The 22,667-nt window shown below is 58.2% G+C and overlaps 1 protein-coding gene across 1 annotated transcript in view; it reads right to left on the bottom strand.

Moving 5' to 3' along the window:
* The window catches only part of SDC3 (syndecan 3), a 175,153-nt gene extending 152,927 nt beyond the window's left edge, over positions 1-22,226 (bottom strand). The window contains exon 1 of the mRNA XM_054011694.1: positions 21,899-22,226. Coding sequence (XP_053867669.1) covers positions 21,899-22,216 — 318 coding nt within the window. The 5' untranslated portion in view covers positions 22,217-22,226. The remainder of the gene's footprint in view (positions 1-21,898) is intronic.
* Between the last annotated feature and the right edge of the window lie 441 nt (positions 22,227-22,667).

Here is a 22,667-nt window from a genome sequence, read left to right as displayed (position 1 = left end):
CTTCGGTGGCAATTCGGCGGCAGGTACGCTGAAACCATGGGACCGGCGGACCTCCCTCAGGCGTGCCGCCGAATCTGCGTTACCAGCGGCCCGCCCTCAGGCGCGCCGCCGAAAGCCGCCTGACTGCCATGCTTGGGGCGGCAAAATACATAGAGCCGCCCCTGTTCAGTGGGATCCACCGGGCAGGACAGCTGTAGTTTCCCAAGCTGCCGGACTGTATTACATTACAATAGTATCTCTAATATGGGAAAACCAGGAGCTCATGTGACACTTCGAAACCACACAGAGCACCAGTGTAGCCTGGTCCAAGGGTCTTAGCTCTGATCCTGCCCCACTGAAATCAATCTGAGCTTTGCCTGCGGTAAGCGAAGGATCAGACTTTCCATCCGTTCCCATATCCCGCACCCCGTAGCTAGAACAGTCCAATATACAGACACCAGGGAGACAGAGACAAGTTTTTCAGTATCACATTAGGAGCCAGCTGCCACTCCAACCCATTCCCCGCCCCCCAAAAAACCACATTTTTACATTGACGTTGGCTAAAATTTTAAAGCCAGATTAAAAGTCTAACGCCCTAAACTAAATGGAGTAGATTTGAAAGAATCAGCGGCCAGATAAACTAAATTACACTTAATCCACATTGTGAGCAGATGCTCCAGGAGCCGTGGGCAGGGGAGAGGGTGGACACGGATGGATTTAAGAGGGCCCCGGCGCTCTTGGTGAATGACTCAATGAGTCTATTGTGCTTATTTCCACCACGGTCTTCCTTTACTCCCTGTTTTCTGATCAAATAGTTTAGCACCAGGGCAGAGCCATGCTGGATTGACCCCGCTGGGGACTGCCCGCCCCTACGTGCATAATAGGCACAGGATAGACGGCAGCCGTGCAGCCTTCCCAGTGGTGACTCCTCCACATACCTCAGCTCAGCTCCACCCTGCAGGGACCCTCTCCAAGGGACGAGAAGGGAGTTCAGACCCGATGGCCCATTCAGTCGCTGGTCGCTCTGACCCAACAGCGAGGGCCAGTGAGGACAGTGTGTTTGTGGTGTGGAATCTCATCCCACTAGGACTTGGGCTGAGGCCAACCAGACTCATTTGGTATCGTGTGGTTTAGATCTCGGGCATACGCTTGATGTTGTGTGCAGGCCACTGGATGAGTGCCGTGGATTGCAGGGCCCGAGGCTCCTACAGTGCTTGCCGACACGCACGGCAGGTGTGGGGAAGAGAGCCCCATCGCCCTGCTCTCTGCGTGTGTCGGAAGGAAATGTAACCGCCCACGGAAAGGTCAGCGCCCGAGGATCCTAGCTGCACTGATGTGGCATTTGGAAGAGGCAAATCGCTGAGCTCGGCGTACAAAGCAAACCCCGGCTGCTGAACAAGTTCCACTTCCCTGAGCAAGCAAATGACATCGTAATAACCCAGGCGTCCTGCTAGACGAGAAACCTGATTGCAATTCCCAGAGCCCCAGGGGTGTTTCCTGGAGCAGTCCAGAGCTGCAGGGGAAGCAGAGAAACCCCTCTGCCAAAGCCCCAGTAGGCCCATCCCCTTAGTACTACACTGGCCACGGGGCACCGAAGGAACCATGCTCCAAAACGCGCCTGGCTGGCTGGCGTTGGGTGACCCCTTCTGGGGAACTGTCCCAAGGGACGGCCCTACACTTGCTACACAAAAGGGCAGCCGGCAGCACCAGTTCCTTCTTAGTAGATGGATTGCTCTTATTGCCCAGCAAGGAGCCATGCAGATGCCGAGGGACGGCCCTCTCCCCGGTCCAAGAGAAACTCTACGAACCTTCCCGCAGCTCTCCACCTCAGCAAGGGACGAGCTCAATCCTACAAAGCTCACAATGTGGGGGGAGGACTGTGCTCTGGGTTTCTGTCTTCCTGGAGCCTGTGCACACACACACACGTGCACACAAGCACACACACACACGTGCACATGCACACACACACACACACACACACACACGCACGCACCTACAGCAGCGTTTCAAATAGCCCTATCTGGACTGCGTCCAAGATGAATTTGAAACGACTGAAAGGGAGACCTGACTGGAAACCCATTTTCCGCTGCCTTTCTCCCCCTCACTGCCGAGCCAAGCCCCAGTCTGTCTCTGCTAGCCTGTCCCTCCGCCCTGGTTTCGTGGGCGTGTGGTGGACTCTGGGTTTAGAACCGGTTATTGCTCCAACGTACCCAAAAAGTTAAGTGCGAAGCAGGTCAAGGTGACCCCCCAGGATGGGCAAAGGCAGCTGCAGTGCACAATACAGCCAGGTCAGCTTGAGCAAGACTGGCCAGGAGCGCCAGAAAGGAGGGGTCCGAGTCTCCTTTCATCTCTCTCAATGAATGCGCTTTCCAGCCGCATCAGCAAGCCTGCTGCTCGCTCCAGCACTGCCCCAGTAACAGTCCCGTCTCCGTGGATTTCGTGTGCACGGCTTTGGCCAGACAGTCCTGCTCCAGCTCCCAGCTGGCTCCTGGGGCGTCAAGAGGCAATGCACAGAGGGCCACCTAATTCCTGTCGTCACCTGGAGGCACCAAAGAACCTGTAGCAAGCACCAGCCACTTGGAGAGACCCATCGTCAGCAACGCATGGCCAAGGCCAACCCAGCTGAGGGCTGAGCTGGGAGGTCAGGTTCTGGGATGAGAAGACCCAGTGACCAGCGCACTCCATGCCGAGAGACAAGTTGCTGAGCAGCCTTGCGGGTCTTGTCATGGGAGAACCTGCCCGTCCTGGAGAGGATGCCGGGAGCCGGCAGTTGTGTTCAGGAGTCACTATTTGCAGGCGCTGAAGTAGGCCCACAGGCAAAGCCGGCACTGAGATGGATACTGTGGAGAGCTTATAGGAGGCAGGGCAGGATGGGCTGGGGGAGTTTGAGGGAGTACAGCCAGCAGCTACTGCCCCTCCGCTCCCAGGCCTTCCCTGGTCTAGTGCCTCTCTGGGAATTACGCCGGCACTCTCGCTCTCTCTGGGTTTGTCTCTCTCCCTCAGCCTAAGGCCAAACTCTAACGGATACATGTAAGCAACTAGCTGAGACCTGTGGAAAGGTTACAGCTAATCTCTGCTCTTAGTAATTAAAGTGACAAGTTGATACTTAAGCCCCTGTCTCGGCCAGTCTGCAATGGGCGCCAGACAGTGCAGAGGGAGAAATCCCATCTGGGGGCCATGGGAAGGGGACCTGGTGAGGGTCTCAAGCCTGCCTCCCATCACCTCTTACCCTAGGGTGAACCCAGAGCGGAATCAAGAGAACTGTCGCCCAGCAAGAGCAGTGCCAGGCCCAGGGGGTTGATTCCTGGCATTTCAGGGCAGATCCCAATTTAGTAACATATCCCTCTGCCCCAACACACACACAGCCGCCCCCCACCCCTACCCCCCAACCAGCCAACTTGGCTCACCACCAGCGATAGGCGTAGTCGGCAGATTTGGTTCAAATACATACCAGGATCCCAAAGGAGTGCAGGGCACTCGTCTACCTCAGAAGCTACTGTGGCAAGGGTCTTTGGAACAAGATCCACCAAACCAAGACCTTCTCTGATCTCCAGGCACGCTAAGGTCTAGAGAAGGCACTCAGCGTAAGAGCAGGGGCTTCATCTCAGTGGCCTTGCCCACAGAGTTGGGACTAATTCTTTACATTTCAGTAGGGCCCAGAGGGCCCCAGCCAAGATGGTGCTAAGCATTGTAGAAACCCAGTAAGAGTCCCTGCCCCCCAAGCTTACAGATGAAATGAAGGGTGGGGGAGGGCAGAGGCAAAGAGAGGGGAAGTGATTGGCCCAAGGTCACAGTCAGGAATAGAACCCAACTCATCCAGTTTCCAACCCACTGGCCCACACAAGTAGTATGGTCCATGAGAGTCAATCTGGATTACAATCTGGATGGCATCTTTCAAACCCAATCCTGATCTGAGACCTGTCAAGCAGGAGTGACTCCATAGCAGGCAATGCATCTATACCAGTATAAAACCAGTCCAAGAGGAGAACTAGGCCCAATGTCTATTAAATCTCACACACAGTCCTTAGGCTATTACAGGGACACCCTTGGATGGGGCTGGGGTAACTCTTTCATTCCAAGATCCTCTTCCCAGGTGCTTATAACTTTCTGGGAAAAGCCAGAGATCTTTGGGAGGCCAGAATTTCTCATTCTCAGTGCAAAGATTTGTCTTTGGGGTGAGGTTTGCTAAAATGCTGGAATTGTCCAAGTGTGAAGGAGAAGGGGGTGGGTCTCGGCTCTAAGTCTACCGAGATCTATATAAAAATATTACCGCCTCTTAAATAATACATCTTCCCATGGGCCATCCCCAGCCTGCTCCTTCTGCTTCCTCGCAGCCATGCACAGAACGACATGTATAATTCAGGGCTCCTTAAAAAGCATCTAGCCCAGATCTCAAGCCAGGCTGAGCCCTGCAGCTCCCAGCTCCGTGAGTTTGGACAGGCTCATGTGGGTCACCCCAGGGCCCCACCACCAGTAGCTTTGCCAGGGGACCTCAGGGACATCCCCCTCCTCAGCCCATGATAGAACAGGGCAGAGGCACTGGGGAATCTGTGCCTTAAACAGAAACTCTTTGTCTCCCCTGGAAGCAAGGAAGGAGGCAGCTCCCCTGGGCAGACTGGCCTAGCCTGGGTTATTCTAACAAGGGGGTGGAGGAGGATTTACCTTGCCTGCCTGATGGTAAGAGTGTGGAAGGGGCCTCATGGTGAGAGCAGAAGGCTGGGACTCGGGACTCCTGGGTTCTAATCTGAGCTGAGCCACCGGAGCAGATGCTGTAGGGGGTGGTTTGCCCCTGAAGTCCTGTGGCAGCTGGGAAATAACTCAGGAGCAGAAGTGTCCCAGCCCCACAGCTTCCCAGTCCCATCTCCAGGACTCTCCTAGCCCCACACCTACCCAGCCCCACCCCCAGGACTGTCCCAGCCCCACACTTTCCCAGCCCCACCCCCAGGACTCTCCTAGCCCCACACCTACCCAGCTTCACCCCCAGGACTGTCCCAGCCCCACACTTTCCCATCCCCACCCCCAGGACTCTCCTAGCCCCACACCTACCCAGCCCCACCCCCAGGACTGTCCCAGCCCCACACTTTCCCATCCCCACCCCCAGGACTCTCCTAGCCCCACAGCTTCCCAGCCCCTCCCCCAGCACTGTCCCAGGCCCACACCTTCCCAGCCCCACCTCCAGGACTCTCCTAGCCCCACAGCTTCCCAGCCCCTCCCCCAGCACTGTCCCAGCCCCACAGCTTCCCAGCCCCACCTCCAGGACTCTCCTAGCCCCACAGCTTCCCAGCCCCTCCCCCAGCACTGTCCCAGCCCCACACTTTCCCATCCCCACCCCCAGGACTCTCCTAGCCCCACAGCTTCCCAGCCCCTCCCCCAGCACTGTCCCAGCCCCACACTTTCCCATCCCCACCCCCAGGACTCTCCTAGCCCCACAGCTTCCCAGCCCCTCCCCCAGCACTGTCCCAGCCCCACACCTTCCCAGCTCCACCCCCCAGGACTGTCCCAGCCCCACCCCTTCCCAGCTCCACCCCCCAGGACTGTCCCAGCCCCACCCCTTCCCAGCCCCTCCCCCCAGCACTGTCCCAGCCCCACACCTTCCCAGCCCCTCCCCCAGGACTGTCCCAGCCCCACACTTTCCCAGCCCCACCCCCAGGACTCTCCTAACCCCACAGCTTCCCAGCCCCACCTCCAGCACTGTCCCAGCTCCTCCCCCAGGACTGTCCCAGCCCCACACCTTCCCAGCCCCACCCCCTGGACTGTCCCAGCCCCACCCCTTCCCAGCTCCACCCCTTCCCAGCCCCTCCCCCAGCACTGTCCCAGCCCCACACCTTCCCAGCCCCTGACCCAGCACCAGAGCCTCCCCCCATCCCCCTAGCACTCCCCCTGCTCTGGGGGTTCTGTGCAGAGGGCAGATGGGGAGGCGCAAGGCCCTCGGGGACAGCGCACAGCGGGGCCCAGGACTGGCTGACTGCCTCACCGACGCACCCTGCAAGGCTTTGTTAGGGTTTGTAAAGGGCTCGAGAGACTCGGATGGCAGGATCCATCCCCTGGGTGAGCTGGGCTCCGCACCCCTTCCTTGGCCTGGCACCCCCCTTTCCCACGCAGGCAGGAATGGGGCCCTCTGCGCGGCTGCACAAGGGGAGATGGAAGCCGGCTCGGCTGGAAAGGTAAACCTCACCCCTTTCCCACGGGACCAGCACTCAGCCAAGCGGGTGTTCCAGTTACCGCAGCAGGGAGCTGGAGATGCACCATGCGGGTCAGCCCCTGCTCATGGGACGGGATCTCCCACCCCACGAGCCAGAGGCAAGTGCAGCCGCATCTTCCGCCAGCCCAGGGGCGAGGAGCTCAGGGCATTCGCAGCACTGGAAGTGGGGGCATCATTTCCCAGAGGGACAGCCCAGCCCACGGAGACCCATCAGCGCTGGTCGGGAATTTTCTGATGAAATGTTTTAGTCAGAAACTGGCGATTTGTTGAGACTGGAACGGGGACGGGGAAGGCCGGCAAAGGGGGGGGGGGCTTTCAGAGAGGCTTTGGATTTGGGGGGAAAAGCTTTTAAATTGTTGAAATGAAGAAATCCCAGTTTTCTGGGTCAAAATGACTTTTCATTTCAAAATAGAAGCTAATTGGGAGGGAGGGGGAGGGAGAATGGTCAAAACCCAAACCAAAGATTTCAGATGACCTGCCCCAAAAATGATTTTTTTCCCAGATTCGCAATGTGTGAACATTTTTCAGATTTTCGACTTTTTGTCCCCACAGGAAACTTTTTTGATGTTTCCCAACTTTTCACGGGAAAAGTCCCATCCTGGGACCGAGTCAGGGCACCATGGTGGGGTGACAGAACCGTGCCCTGAGGCTGCCCCTACCGCACCTGCTTTGCGGCTAACCAGCGAGCTTCGGTTCTTGGAATGGCAACTCTCAGCAGCGCTAGGTCGGCTTTAATACGGGCTGTATTTCCCTTGCAGAAACCCAGCACCATGCAACGCACCCGAGGCACAGGCGAGCCCACGCACACACACAAAATCACCTCCCTGCTCATGGAAGCCAGAGTGTTTCCCCAGTGATGCTGAACGGCTCGCCCGGCACTGCCGTCTCTTGCAAGGCCCGGCAAGCTCTAGGCCGGTACGCTGCTCCTTACCGCCGTCCCCGCTCACCGCACAAGTCGGACGTCAGGAGTGGGCAGGGAGGGGAGGAAAGGCTCAGAATCCCCAGCCCCTTCCGGCTCTGTACTGGAGTCGGCAAATCACCGCTCCTGGTTCCAGTTTTGGAAGCCCCGAAGAACAAAGGAGGCGGCCTGGGAAGCGGGCCTCCTAGGTTCTGTTCCTGGTTCTGGGAGAGGGGTTTAGAGCAGAGGTGGGCAAACTACGGCCCGTGAGCCACATCCGGCCCGCGGGACCGTCCTGCCCAGCCCTTGAGCTCCCGGCCGGGGAGCCTAGCCCCCAGCCCCTCCCCCGCTGACCCCCTTCCTCCGCAGCCGCGCGGGCCGCGCTCTGGGCATTGGGGCTGCGAGCTCCTGCCGAGCAGCATGGCAGCGTGTCTGGCTCTGGCCGGGCGGCGCGGCTGCCAGACATGCTGCTCTGAGCGGCCTGGTAAGGGGGCCAGGGGGGTTGGATAAGGGGCAGGGGGTCCCGGCGGGCAATCAGGGGACAGGAGGCAGTTGGATGGGGTGGAGGTTCTGGGGGGCAGTCAGGGGATGGAGGATGGGGGGGGGTTGGATAAGTGTGGGAGTCCCCAGGAGGGCCTGTCAGGGGGCAGGGGTGTGGATAGGGGTCAGGGGACGGGGAACAGGGGGGGTTGGATAGGCATGGGGTCCCAGGGGACCTGTCAAGGGGAGGGATTGGATAGGGGTCAGAGCAGTCAGGGGTCAGGGAACGGGAGGGTTGGATAAGTGTGGGAGTCCTGGGGGGGCTGTCAAGGGGCAGGGTTGTGGATAGGGGTCAGAGCAGTCAGGGGACTGGGAGCAGGGGGGTTGGATGGGTCGGGGTTCTGAGGGGGGCAGTCAGGGGGCGGGAAGTGGGAGGGGCAGATGGGGGAGGGGGCCAGGCTTTTTGGGAGAGCACAACCTTCCCTACCCAGCCCTCCATAGAGTTTTGCAACCGCGATGTGGCCCTCGGGCCAAAACGTTTGTCCCCCCCCTCCCCCCAGTCTAGAGGTTAGAGCAGGGAGGGAGGACTCCTGGGCTCCATTCCAGCACTGACCTGCTGCAAGACCAGAAATCAGCCCCCTGCTCCCAACCCAAGGGCCGAGTCCTTTGCACGGGCTCCGAGACGATGGGGTTCCCACCATCAACAAGCTCTGTCCAACGCGACGCCGACGGGGCTTGGCGAGAACGGGAAGGCATGAAACATTAGACAAATACCTCCCCGGCCAAGACAAAAATGCGAAACTCCCCATTTCACTGCAGCTCCTTCAGGAACAGCCGGGACAGCCTGTGTCTGGCCACTGGCTAGAAGCAACAGACAACCTCAGGGCAGATTTCTCAGACAAGTTTCCAGATTCACAACTGATTTGGTTTTGGCTGTAGATATTTGCACCGGAGGGAGAGTCGGAGCGTACGGTCCTGAGAGAACTCGGGGAAGGCAAAGGGACTCTCCGAGGCTGCATCTGGAAGGGGAATCGTGTCGACTCTGAGCCCTGCTCTGGGCAGGGAAAACAAAGAGGAAAGACTAGAAGCGCCGTTCATTGTACCCCAGACGAAATGTCATCACTAGACAGACACTCAGTCCCTCACACAGCCCCTTCCACCACAGGAGCTCACAGCCCTTTACAAGGGAAGAGTTATCCCCGTGTTACACATGGGGAAACTGAGGACACAAGGCCACATGGCAAGTGAGTGGGGGAGTAAGGAACAGAACCCAGGAACCCGAACACCTAATTCCCCCCCGCTCAACCCATTAGACTCCACTCTCTGCCAGAGCACCACATGGCGCACAGAACTACCGACTCCCAGCCCTGTGCAATGCTCCTTCCCAAGCCCAGGGCACGAACGGGGTCTCCCACTATTCATTACTAGCGGCGTTTACAGACGTCATAAAGAGTAGTGATGGCACTTGACATACTGCAGTGCCTTTGGTTCAGCACTCTGCAGGCCGGGGCCAAACTTCTGTTCCCCAATATGCCAGTGCAACTCCTCTGCGGTCAGGAAGACGGCACGGGTCTTTGTGAGAGCAGAAATTTATCCTGTAGGTCCCTGGTCACCAATTGATCGATCGCGATCGACTGGTCGATCCTGGAGACTCTCCCAGTCGATCGCGATCTCTGGCCGCTAAAAGTCCGGTGGCGCAGCGGGGCTAAGGCAGGTTCCCTGCCTGCCCCGGCCCCACGCCACTCCTGGAAGCGGCCAACACACACACACACACACACACTCCTGCAGCCCCGGAGGAAGTCAGGGGAGGGGTCTCCCTGCGCTGCTCCTGCCTGCAAGCACCGCCCCCGCAGTCCCATTGGCCGGGAACAGGAAACTGTGGCCAATGGGAGCTGCAGGATGCGGTGCCTGCAGAGAGGGGCAGCATGTGGAGCCACGTGCCCCCCCACCAGGAACCACAGGGGCACGTTGGCCCCTTCCGGGAGCCGCATGGGGCCGGGGCAGGCAGGGAGCCTGCCTTAGCCCCGCTGCACCGCCGACTGGGAGCCTGCACCCCAAACCCTGCCCCCTCCCAGAGCCAGCACTCCATACTCCCTCCTGCACCCCGAACCCCCTGCCCCAGCCCTGACCCCCCTCCCAGAGCCAGCACCCCATACCCCCTCCTGCATCCCAATACTCTGCCCCAGCCCAGAGCCCCCTACTGCACCCAAACTCCCTCCCAGAGCTTGCACCCTGCACCCCCTCCTGCACCCTAACCCCCTACCCCAGGCAAGTGAAAGTGAGTGAGGGTGGGGGAGAGCGAGCGACGGAGAGAGAGGAGGGGTGGGGCCTGGGGGATGGGACGAGGTAGATGCTGGGTTGCACTTAAATTCAAAAAGCGATCTTGTGCGTAAAAAGGTTGTAGACCACGGCTGTAAGTGTATAAATCCCTTCGCGCATCACAAGAATGCAGCCCTCTCTGGGATGGAACACGGCAGCTGTTTACCAGCACACAGCAACATTACGTAATGGGTATTTTCAGGAGAGGGAAGTGAAGAATAAAATGTTTCCATTTTAAAGTGCAGGGGAAATTTCAGCAAAGAGAATGTAATTACTCATATTGGAATGTGGCCCACGGCTGGGAAGACTGCCAGGGAAGATTTAATGCCTGAAAGTGGTCAGGACCTTGGTTTGAGATCTCACATAATCATTTAAAATTCCCTCGGAGGTTTATCATCAGCGGAGCCAGAGCAGGGACTCAGGTAGTTAAAGGATATCTCATCTACCCACCATGCAGGACCCAGGCAAAGAGGTGGTGGAGGAGGGAAATTAACGAACTCCAAAGCATCATTTTTCAGGAAGGACTGCGGTGTTGGTGCTATCCCTACAAAGGGTCTCATGCTGCATTACTCATCATAGCTTTCAATGCAGGAGCAACAGGGGGCTTGTTACACCCCATTTTGTCTCCCGGCATCCGACAGGGGGTGACGATGCTGCAGGTCTACAGCTGGAAGCAGGGGGCTTCAGACGGGTCTACAGGCAAACTTCCACTGAAATAACTGCGGGGGGTGTAATTCACACTGTATGGAGAGACACATTTCTAGAGCTGGGGGGGAAACACTTTTCCTGACCTGTGAACATTTGTGTGATTTCAATCATTTTTCCCAGTCCGTCTGGGGACAAACCAGAGAACTGTCTACATTTTTTGTGACAAATAAAGCAGCGAGAGAGAGAGACACACACACACAATTCCCCACCCCAAATAGCACACCGATTTGGGCACTTGCCTAGGATATGGGAGATCCAACTTCTAGTTCCTGCTCTACCTGATTCGGAAAAAAGAAACTTAAACTTGGGTCTCCCACACCAAGCAAGTACCTTAACCACTGGGCTCTTGGCTATTCTGGGGTCTCTCCGTCTTCCTAAATTCCAACCCGGAGCAGAGACACTTTCCCGTCCATCCTGGTGAAAAGTGCTGGTGTAGACCCGCTGTACTTATGTCAGTACAGAAGTGTCCCGCTTTGATGCAGCTCCGTTTTTTACCTGGCGTAGACCAGCCCCTGGATGGCTATGGGGATGGGGGGATGGGAGAGGTGCGGAGACTTTCGCCTCTAGGACACTAGTTCAAATCATCGCCTACATGAAAGGAGGCAGGTTGTTCTCAGCCTCATGCCTAATGCAGGGGTCTCCTCCATCACAAGATCCATCGTCACAGTCGGCATTAACTGGCCCCCTTATTGACTCTGAGAGGCCGCGTAGCGAACAAACCACGGTGGCTGAACATCCCCCATCCTTCCACAGCTGACCCCTCCACGCACCGGAAGAGAAGCCAGCCTGACGGTGGTTGCTGGATAAAGAAGGGACTTCGGTCTCCACCTTTCCCCAGCACTAAAACCCAGACATGGGCAGAGACATCTCCAGGTTTAAGGCTGAGCCTTTCTTGTCCTTCTCCAGAGTCACCCCCAAATGCTGCTCACCCATCCACGCAGCAACCCCCACAAATTCACACCCTCTGTGACAAGACACCTTCTCGAGTCCCTGGAGTCAAAGCCTGGCTTTGCATGTTTAAAGGGAAAATGCTGCCAGTTAAGATATTCTATACGGTTCCTCGCCAAGGGGCCAAAGCTTTTGATTATTCACCGGGGCATCCTCCAGGAAGGCTTGAAAGGACACCAGATTCCATCTACAGACACACACCCAGCAGGCAACATTAAACCATCCTCTCCGAAGGAGCGCAAGGGACCATGGAGGGACAACGAATCCGCTGGGAGAACCAAATGGAAATAAACCAACAGCTCCCTTAGCCGGAATGGGAAACAGCCGGGAAACACATTCAGCTCTGGTGAAGGCGGGGAGCCCAGCAAGGAGGAATTTGCTTTGTGTTAGACGGAGGCTTCTCCCTGGAAACGTGCACAAGACAGAGGGTGCGGCGAGAAGGGAGCCATGGAGGCAGGGATGCTGAGCCGCTGGGCAACGCATCCTAGCCGACTCTCCTTTCAAACAAGAGGCTACTGGTTCCACACACTCCCCCCACCAGGCCTTGTGGCCACCAGTAATGGCCCCAGAGCAGGGCTTAATTAAACTCGCTTCTGCACAGTCAACATGCTGGAGTTGAAACCTATTAAGGAGATAACCATTTTCACTGGATATGGCCCGAGGGAGCAAACGGGTGGCAGCACCAGCCGGGGGAGCCGCGCTGCCGAGCAGTGACCTTTCCAGTTCAATTTACCGAAGGCCCATCTGACAACGAACGTAATCGTTACAGCCAGTCTCGGAAGTAAGGAGGCTACAGCAGACTGGGACTCCGGAGCTAGGGGCAAAGGCTGGGAAGAGGCGGACAGACCTCCCGTGTGGATTCGGGAGCATTCACTTTCCCTCCCCGCCCCTAAAGGAAGAGCCCTGTCTAGGGGGAACGGAGCTGGCTGCAGTCCAATAACTCAATCCAGCCCTTTGCTGAACATCCATTTCTTGGGATGATTGATTTAGCACTGGGGATGATTTCGAGAGAACGGCATTGTTCTACCGGAATGGCCAGTGCACTCAGGGTGGCAAGTGAACCCGCCCAGAGGGGGAAAGAGATTCTGATTTTCATTTCATAAGGGCTGTCTAACGTCTTCTTTATTATTATTTCCATCACAGGAGCACACAGAGGCCCCAAGTGGGATCAGGGCCCCGTTGTGCCAGGCGCTGTACTGACCCATAGAGAGAAAGAGTCCCTGCCCCCAAAGAGCTTACAATCCCAACAGATACAGCACACAAAGCGGGGGAGGGAAAACCGAGAAGGGAAGTCATTTGCCCACGGCACAAAGTCAATGAGATTTAAGCACCTTCCCTGAATTGGGGCCAGAGAGAGAACTTGGCCAGCATGCCACAGAGATCAGAAAAAACAACCCAGCCCCTAGGAGATTCCTGAATCTTTATAAATGCTACAGGAATCCAACCCCGCTGCAAACGTTCTTATTGCAAGGACATTTCCCCCGCTTCTCCCATGCTGCCTCTGCTAAGTGGGGGCAGGGACACTGGTGTCTAGCTACCATGGTTCATAGGGCATTAAAAATACATAAATAAGCACTTTGTAACCCAGCCACTCCCCACCATATATCGAGCTTCCGAAATTCTCTGTTTAAGCTGGATGAGTTTAGTGCTTACGAGAATGAAGAGTCACAGACTAGAGAGAAAGGAACAATCCAGGCAAGGGCTCCCCACCCAGAGCAAGCACTGCCCGGCATGCCCACATCCTGACTCGTGCAGAGCGCACCTCGGCACTGCCCGGCGCGCCCACATCCCGACCAGCGCAGAGCACACCTCGGCACTGCCCGGCGCGCCCGCATCCTGACTCGTGCAGAGCGCACCTCGGCATTGCCCAGCGCGCCCGCATCCTGACTCGTGCAGAGCGCACCTCGGCGCTGCCCGGCACGCCCGCATCCCGACCCGCGCAGAGCGCACCTCGGCGCTGCCCGGCGCGCCCGCATCCTGACTCGTGCAGAGCGCACCTCGGCACTGCCCGGCGCGCCCGCATCCTGACTTGTGCAGAGCGCACCTCGGCACTGCCCGGCGCGCCCACATCCTGACTCGTGCAGAGCACACCTCGGCACTGCCCGGCGCGCCCGCATCCTGACTCGTGCAGAGCGCACCTCGGCGCTGCCCGGCGCGCCCGCATCCGACCCGCGCAGAGTGCACCTCGGCGCTGCCCAGCGCGCCCGCATCCTGACTCGTGCAGAGCGCACCTCGGCACTGCATGCCTCCCTCTACCCATCTGCTAACCCGCAAACCTCTCTATGAAACACAAATCAATGGTTTTTAAAAGCTAAAGAGGGGCAGGGCTGGGAGAATCTTACTGCATTCATTCTCCATCACTGCCGGACCACAGGGCCCGATAACCCTGCCAGCCAGTGACCGAGCGCCGTACAAGGATCTGCCGGGGGGTTCCGGTTCTCTGCAGCCCGGCTATTATTTCATTTGATCTTTAATGACCATTTTGGGGAGGAAACACCGGGAAAGCCACTTAGAGAAGGGTCTCTGCAGCAAGACGAGCGTGGAGATCCCTGGCTGGGCGACGAGAGTAAATGCCAACAGACACTCGCAGCTGGACAGCAACAACCCCTACCGGAGCCGGACGGCAGCACTGACCAGGAGGCAACCTGTCTCCCAGCCCCTGCGGTGAGCGCAGCCTCTCAGGAGGAGCCGGCCCATGTCCTGCCTGATTTGTCATAGCCAGATCCATGCTGCGCACACAGCCCCAAGTCACGCGGTGGCCGCTGACCGGGCGATAGTCCCGCCTGGCTAAGGACACCCGAGCTCTCCCAACCAGGCGTAGCCATTCTAACCTCCTCGCCTGTTAAACCCTGTCGTTGGCACACCTCTAAACCCCAGCGATCAGCTCTTCTCCGCACGGATTAGCCACACCCTGTCCCAGGACTGCCCTTCCACCCTGGGAGCCGTGGGGAGAGGGGCCAGGCAGCCACGCCACCCGCTGGAGCCCTCTGTTCCCGGGCAGCACCACAGCACGTTTCATCCTTTCCAGCAACCGGGCCCTGTCCCTGCCCACCCCTCTGTGCCAGGACAAGGCTCAGACGCCACAACCCATTCGGCACTTGTCCTGTCCGCAAGCAACAACAGCCCTCAGGGCAGGGGGCCGCATTCCCAGCCGCAGGCTGGAGATACAATTTGCCGGGGCAACAGAACATGACATTGGGCGGGTGAGTTTGAGCTGGTGCCCTAGAGGGGACTGTAGACCTGTATCTCAGCCGTAGTCCCCTCCCCCAGACAAGCCACCCAGGCTCTTGGTGGGTAGGGCACTAGCCAAGGACCTGGGCTCAATTTCCTGCAGTGCCACAAACTTCCTCTGGAACCTTGGGCAAGTCACTTAGCCTCTCAGACCCGCGAAGGTATTTAGGCGCCTAACTCCCACTGAAAAGCCTTAGCTCCCATCTGTGCAATGAGGATGACAGTGTTTTCATCCCCCACGGGGTGCCGTGAGGATAAATGCTGGCAAAAAGCACTATAGAAGAGCCAGGTATGATTATTTTGGCATTGCTGCTACAGGCTGGGCTTTCACTGCAGAGTTCAGTGCCGTTAATGGAAACAAAGCACCACATCAGGGACCAGCCCGCAGCACCCAGCGGTGAGAAACGCTCACGCCCTGCAGTAACGCGCTCGGCAACCTCAACCCGCGTTATCAGCCCCATTTCACAGACAGGGAAACTGAGCCAGGTCGGCAGCAAACACAGGACCAGACTCGCGTCTCTCTCCTTGGGTCGCACCGGACATTGGGGTGAGCCAGACACCACTTGCTGCAGTGCTCATCACTCGATCTAATATACGTCCCTCGGATTCAATACCCGTTTGTATTGTTGCCCGGCCTAGACGCTAAGATTTTCATAAGTGACTGATTCTGGGTGTTCAACCGGAAGCCTCTGAAATGAGCCTGTTTTCCGAGGACGTGTGCTCAGTCTCTCTGACTATCCGGCCCCTTTTAGCTGTCTCAAGCTGGGCACCCAGAAACAATCACTCGGTATGCTCTTGGCCACATCTGTGTATATAATGCAGGTAGCAGACACAGCCCCTGGAGCCACGCAGCCCTGCAGGTGCCCCTCTGTCAGGATGGCTGCTGCCGCCTCCTGAGAGGTAGCGAAGAATAGGACACAAATCAGCTTCCCTTTTGCTATTCAAAGCGCAAGTGCAGGGTGGGCATCAGTGCCAAGCGGGGTATTCCAAGAAACAAGGTAGGATTCAAGACCCTCCTGTGCATATATAATAAACTCTGTATGTGTGTGTTCATGTACCACTGCCCTCTACTGGCTGAAACCAGAACTGCTCAACTGTGCACCATAGGCCCCATACTGCTAACAGCTAGTGGTGATTCTCCTATAACTCAAGAGCAGAGCCCTTACCTGCTTTTGAGGTGGATCCAAGTTCCACCCCAGCTAATGCCTTCAAGTTCCAAGTACCCATGGCCTGCAATGTAGCAACAATTCAGACCTAAGCGGCCACTAATTTGATACGGGAGGTGCCCGCTGCAGGAACATCTGCTTCCTGTGGGGTTCTTGCACCTTCCCCTGCCGTATCTGGAGTATGCTGGAGACAGACCCTGGGTGGATGGACCCTGGCTTTGACTGAGAATCGCTAACAGAATCCTGGCAGAGGCTCTCCCCCATTTCGGCATGAGTCTGAGTCTGCCAAGGGACTCCCCGCCCGGCACGGCCCTCTAGCAGCAAGGGGCTTTCCAGCCTCATTGATTCGGTTTAGGTAATTTAAAAGCACAGCAGGAAAAGTGGAGAGTTTCTTACAGCACACTCCCCTACCCACGTACTGGGAGCATCCCCGTCCCCCCATTCCTCACAGTCACAGCTGCCCCAGTACCACCCAGCCCTCATCTCGTCCGCTGTCTTCTCTCTACCCCGTGCCTCCCCCCAGCACAGTTGCCACTAGCCTTGTCCCCTCCAGACAAATGGACAGACACACACGCCGCCCAGGTCTTGGCTTGTCGGCCCAGATGCTGCATTTGGCATCTTCTCACCTGGGCAAGAATGCGGTGCCCATTCGCCTTTAGATCTCTAGCAGGGCAGCAGCAACCCTCTACCAAGATCCAGCAATAGGCCACGGCCCTGGGGGACAGAAGGGGGAAACTGAGGCACTGGGCAATGATGGTAAATCAGAGCCCCCAAGGGGTGCAGGTGGTCGTCCTATGGAACGTCACACTGCCCTGGATGGCATGGGAGAGGCGTTTGGACGCCTATGGGTACATCCCGGGGCTCCTCTCATCACCCCAATGCAGTGGTGCAAGAAATCTGACACCCCAGAAACATCCACATTCCCAGCCCACGGGAGCCTGGCGAACTGCCTGGGAACAGGAGCATCTCACCCGACATGCCCCCCTCTGCTCCCAGCGCCGCTTGGCACCAGCCGCACGCCCGGGGAGAGCGAGCACGGCCAGGGATGGATTAGCCGCCAGCAGATATTTTCACACGGGGAGTAAATGCTGATAAGCCCAACGTGAGCGTTCAAGTCACAGCCAGGCGGCGGGGGAAGGGGAGAACCATCCCTCCTTACTACACAGTCCCCAGGGGAGGGAGCGTCGGTCATTCCCATCGGCACCTGCCACAGCACAAGTAAGAGAGCTCCGGATTGGCTAAAAAAAGCCAGGGACGCATCATAAACCCACCCATCTGTCACAGGTGTCCATGATCCCCCAGCTCCTGCCCACTCCAGACTGCTGGATCCTTTGCCCCGCCTCACACACAGATTAACGGACACCTCACACCCTGTCCCTTCTGGGTCCCATTCCCACCCCTGCCAGGGTTTCGCCTCAGCCCTCTTGCTGCAGCCCCCAGCCCCTGCGGGCTAGCATGGTGAGATCACAGGAGTTCAGGGGTCAGTGTTTAGGCCGGGGAGGGGACCTGGGCATTGGTCCTGCTTTGAGCAGGGGGTTGGACTAGATACCTCCTGAGGTCCCTTCCACCCCTGAGATTCTATGATCCTATGGGGTGGGCGTGCCAGGCTCTGGCAGGCTAAGCCTGATGATAGACACATGCGCTGCGGGTCCCCTCCCATTTGGAGAGGGAGCTCCCTCGCCTGGAGCTTTGCATTAGTGACCCCTTTGTTGTGCCCCACCCTGGCGCCACACAGAACCCATCCCGTGGTGCCACTACTCACAGCAGCCCTCTCCCAGCCAGCCCTGCTCCGGTGCCAAGGAGGGGCTGGGTTGGGGAGGGCTATAGGGGGACCTGTTTGTAACCCCCAGAGATGGCTCCAAGGGGGACGTCCCACCCAAACACCCGGACAGGCCCGATCTTTGCTCCCTGCCTACACGAGTCGTTCCAAAGTCCGGAGCCACGAGTGGCAGGCGTTTGGAAGCCAGTACACTGCTGCTTTGTTGGACAGACCCCACTGCCACCGGCCCCCCCACGGAGCAAACCCAGAGTGGCTGCACTCGGACATTCCTTACCACGCTCCCAACGCATGCAAACAATAGATGCAAACAGACGCTCACATGCTAGCTGGGGGATCCGGCGGGAACACGCTGTGCTGGGATGGGGGACGCACCCGGCCTGCTATTACCCCGTAGAGCGGAGCTCCGGGGCCACAGTCAGCTCCCCAAATCTGTCTCAGAGCCAGCGAGACGCTGGCCCCTCCCAACACTGTGTCACGACAGGGTGACGACATTTGGATTCAATGCAACGCTGCTGATTCAAGACAGCACATCCCACCTCAACCTCCTCAGTGACACGAGAGCTTCGAAGCTCACCAGACTCCCCAGAACGGCAACCCTGACTCAGTCCCCTCGGGGAGCCGGAGATGGGGGAGCCCAGAGACCATTCCTGGCAGACAAAGAGGACTGACTGGCTCCAGGCAGCAGACAGTAAATAGTCTCTTACAAAACTGGAATTTAAGGAAGAAGAGAAACTCCCCCCAATCCCCAATTAACCATTTCCCTGCCAGCACCATCAACCTGGAGGGTTTATTAATAGCCCATTAACACATTTACTAACTGGCATTAACATCCTTTCTTGCATTTACTGTAATTAGGCCGGAAAGATTCCGATTTTAATTGGTTGATGTCAGCAAATGGCCATTTTGTCCTTCCACTCAAAGCCCAAACAGGAGAAATCGGGCACTGAAATGTACAGGTAGGGGGGGAAAGGGAAATATCACTGGAAGGTGAAGACCGGGTGTGTAGTCAGCACTCTCTTCCATAACTGTGAAATCCAGGCCAGGACTTAGGGAGCCTCTGTCACCACTTCTGTGCTTAACAAGGTGCAGACTGTAGCTAACAGGAATCAGTGCACCCATACACGTGGTTGTGCCCAGGTTGCACTTGTGAGTCAACAGCCAGGCCTGGGGGGCACATGTCCCACAGCTCCCAGCGTTGCTCCAAGTAAGGGTACAATCTGGACAGCTACACCCAGCCCTCTGGGGGACCGCAGGGCGGAGTGAGAGGAGAGGTCAGACTCCCACTGTCCCATGATTCCCTGGGAGCTATCCCATAATTCCCTCACCGTCCAAAAAAATCTACCAATTTCCCAGCATGCCCACTCAGGTGAGCTGCTTCCATAGCAACTGGCTGGTTCCTGACCTCCTCTGGCACGGATCCACCCTGCAGCAGGGATCTGCCCCAGCAGGAATGGCAGAGGTATCATGGGAGGCTGCAGAGAGCTGGTGAGGAGTGTCGGCATATCCAGCAGGGAGACAGCACCCACTACTTGGGTGCTTGGGTCCATGGCGGCAACACACGTGCTCAAGTGGCACTTTGGGCCAGGCTTACAAGCACAGAATGGTGCCACTCGACTGTGCTAGTCAGCCTGGGAGCTAGAGAGCCAGAGGGGACCACAGGGTCTGTCTGTGTCCAGCAGCCTCCAGAAAGAATCCCCCATAACAGCCAAGCCCTGTCTCTTCACAAGAGACGCTCCAAGCTCTTGCAAAGAGTTCAGAATTCTGACACGCTTTAAGATGGGTAACCAGAGGGGTGTGAAACAGGTTTTGTTTAAGAGCTACCAGCATCAAACATGGAGCAAACAACCCCTGGAGTCTGCGGTCTCCTGCTAGTGATGAGCTTTCTGTGGATTAAACAACATGTAAGAAGTTGGATCTAAACATCACTAACCATCAAAAGTCAGAGAGGGAGTGCGGGGGAGCTCCTGCGATCCTGGGGGGCAGAGCTGAGCCAGGGAGGGGGGCATGAGGGGAAAGGTTGTGAGATCTTTTATAACCAGGCTCGGATCGTGCTGACAAAATCCACTCTGAGATGGCCAAGGATAATCTACCGCTTGGTCCTGCTGTCAAATGCAAGCACCCAAACATGGTTCCGCTGAGAGCTGAGCCCACATCTGAGCTGTCTCTTCCCATCACCCACACACAGAAGAAGTCAGGGCTCCAGGAGCGAAACTAACATTTTAGCCAGTGTGTAAACAGTGAAATAATAAAGCTGTTCGTTTAACCAAGTCTGCCACAGATCAATAGCAAAATGTGCTGGTCAACTTAATAGATTATTGATACTCAGCATAAGAATCTGCCTATCTTTACCGCTCTTAGGGTGGAGTGTTGCGTGGTATTTATAGCCCAGGTTGGTTCATACAAATAGATCATGCCCCCTATTGCATATTCAATATCAGGCGCACTGGCCTCATTAGGGGGAAAACTTGCATCCGTCTCTTTTGAGAAACAAAATCATTGCTAGAAACTCTGTCGAAATACACACAGGCACTAGGAAAATACCACACAAAGGGGCCATATTTAAAAACCGCCGGGGGGGAGATGAGGAGTGGCCGTCTCTGCTAGTCCAGATCATTCATTCAAAGTAGCACTAGTTCTGTGACTCCCAACGTCTCCCCAAGTACGCCTATTTGCCAGCCTTTGCAATGATCGGAGGAACGAATGAGCACGAATCTTTGCCTGCCAACCTCAGATATATGAAAAGAATCTGTTCATGCACAAGAGACTCTGCATGGAGAAGTAGTGAAAGGTGGCTGTTGTTTGACCGACAGGGTCATTTACTAGCAAGAAGCCAGTCCCTGTGGTTTGTCTCCATCCAAAGGGAGAGGGCAAAGCCAGCCTGTGTGTCTCCCTGGAGCTTGTTGGGTGCCAGGCTGTTGGGTTGTGTTTGTCACCCACCCCTTGCCTGTGGCTTTTAGGCAGCGGGACGCAAAGGGTGTGGAAATAACACTTTGATCCATGGGGGGAGGAGAATTCAACCTGCAACAGGAGTGTCCTTGGGGCAAATAAAGCACCATGCCAGGGCAGTGCTAGCCCTACCCTAGCGCTCGGGAGTTGGCCCATTCCCTCACACTGGGCACAGGCTGGAAAGCAAGGCCTGGCTGAGGACTGGACTTTCCCCCCAAGGGGGAGCCAGGAGGTCGGGCTATACAGCGGGCACTAAGCAGCGACTCCTGCCAGGAAAACCCACCCCGCTGCCCCCTTCCCCCCGGACTCCACCTGCTGCTCCGAGCCCGCCCCAAGCGCCGGCACCTCCCGCGGGATGGCGGCGGGAGAGCCCCGGGACGCATCCCCGCCGGAGCCGGCTGCGGTGCGAACGGGAACCGGCTCTCGCGGGGGCTGCGCCGCAGCTCGCCCGGGGGCGGTGACATGCGGAGTCTCCTCCCGGCTAGGACCGGTCTCACCCCCCAGCGTGGAAATCCGAGCGGCGCGGCGCGGCGGGGACAGTGCCCGGGACAGAGCAGAGCCCGGCGCCTCATCCCCGCAGCAGCTCCGCGAGGAGCCACCCGGTGCGTGGGGCAAAACCAGCAACTTTCTTCACCCCCCCCCCGGGGGGGGGCAGTACCAGGCTCTCCCCCCTCCCCCACAGGGCTATTTTTAAACCCTGCTTCCCTGTGACCTTCCAATGGCCCCCGAATACATCAGCCCCCCCCCGCCTCCCCCAAACCCGCGTGCGGGACGAGCCAAGGCAGCCCCCCCCCCCCCCAGCTCCCTGGCAGACACGCCGGTGCTGCTCCCCTGGGGGGGGGGGATGCACCAGGGGAGCCACTCGTTCCTGACAATGCAGCCCGCCCGGCACGGCCGCAGCCCCTGGGGGGCCGGGGGGGGGGGGCACTGCCGCGGGAGACCAACCAAGGCACAAACATTCACCATCAACTTCCCGGCGCGGCCCTGGGACCCGGGGGGGGGGGCGGGGGGGGAAGGACCCATTTCTTGTCATGCAACAATCGGAACCGCAGCAGCGACGGGGGGGGGTGTGTGTGTGACCGTGATGATCCCCTAGGGGGTGGGGGCCGGGGGGGGCAGGGCAGTGCCGGCGGGGTGGGTGGGGCCCCTCTCGCGCGGGGGGGGGGGGGGGGGTCGATCCCCCACTGGGGCCGGGGGAGGGGATAGGAAGCCCCCCCCCCACGGGACCAGGTGTCACTCACCAGCGCAGCCTGGCCGGCCAGCAGCAGCAGCAGCGGCAGGAGCCGCCCGAGCGCCCGGGGCCCCGGCGCCAGCCAAGGCAGCTTCATGCTGGGAGGGGCGGCGGGGGGGCGACTTCCCTTTGTTCCCGGCGCAGCCAGGCAGCCCCGGGGCGGGGGGGGGGGCAGCTGCCGAGCCCGGGCCGGCGGCGGGAGCGATGCGGCAGCGGCGGGGCGAAGCCCGGACTGGCTCCCGGCGGGGGCTGGGGCTGCGATCGCCGAGTCCAGCCGGGCTGCGCGTCTCCTTCCTGCCTGCCGGCCCCCGGCTTTGCCTGCGAGCATCAGAGCCGTCCCTTGGCAGGAAGCGTGCGCTCCTGATCCGCCTCCATCCCTCCCTGCCAGGAGGGGAGGGGAGAGCCGGGGCGGATGGAGGGCTTGCAATGCCCCCTACCGTAGGCTTCACCTCGGCCCGGGCTTCTCCCCGGCCAGGCTGGGGCAGGGGTTGTGTCTACACGCCGCCACCGGGTTGTTTCTAGGGGGTTAGGAGAAGCAGCAACCTGAGTCCCCTGGAGCCGGATGGGAACAGCTCGTGGGTCCAGGCTGGGGAAACAAAATGGGCATAAAGTGTAGAATGCAACACACAATTCATCACACACACACACACACACACACACACACACACACTATAAAAACTCCACCGCCCACCTGTGCCACAACAACTGGTTTCCTGCATATAGAAGCCGGGGCTGGCGTTAGGGGGTAGCAAACAGGGCAATTGCCCGGCCCGGGTCTC

Source organism: Malaclemys terrapin, chromosome 22 (genome assembly GCF_027887155.1).
Source record: "Malaclemys terrapin pileata isolate rMalTer1 chromosome 22, rMalTer1.hap1, whole genome shotgun sequence".
Classification (NCBI taxonomy): Eukaryota; Metazoa; Chordata; order Testudines; family Emydidae; genus Malaclemys; species Malaclemys terrapin.
The sequence above is the reverse complement of the archived record's forward strand: the minus strand, read 5'-3'. Positions and strand labels throughout refer to the sequence as shown.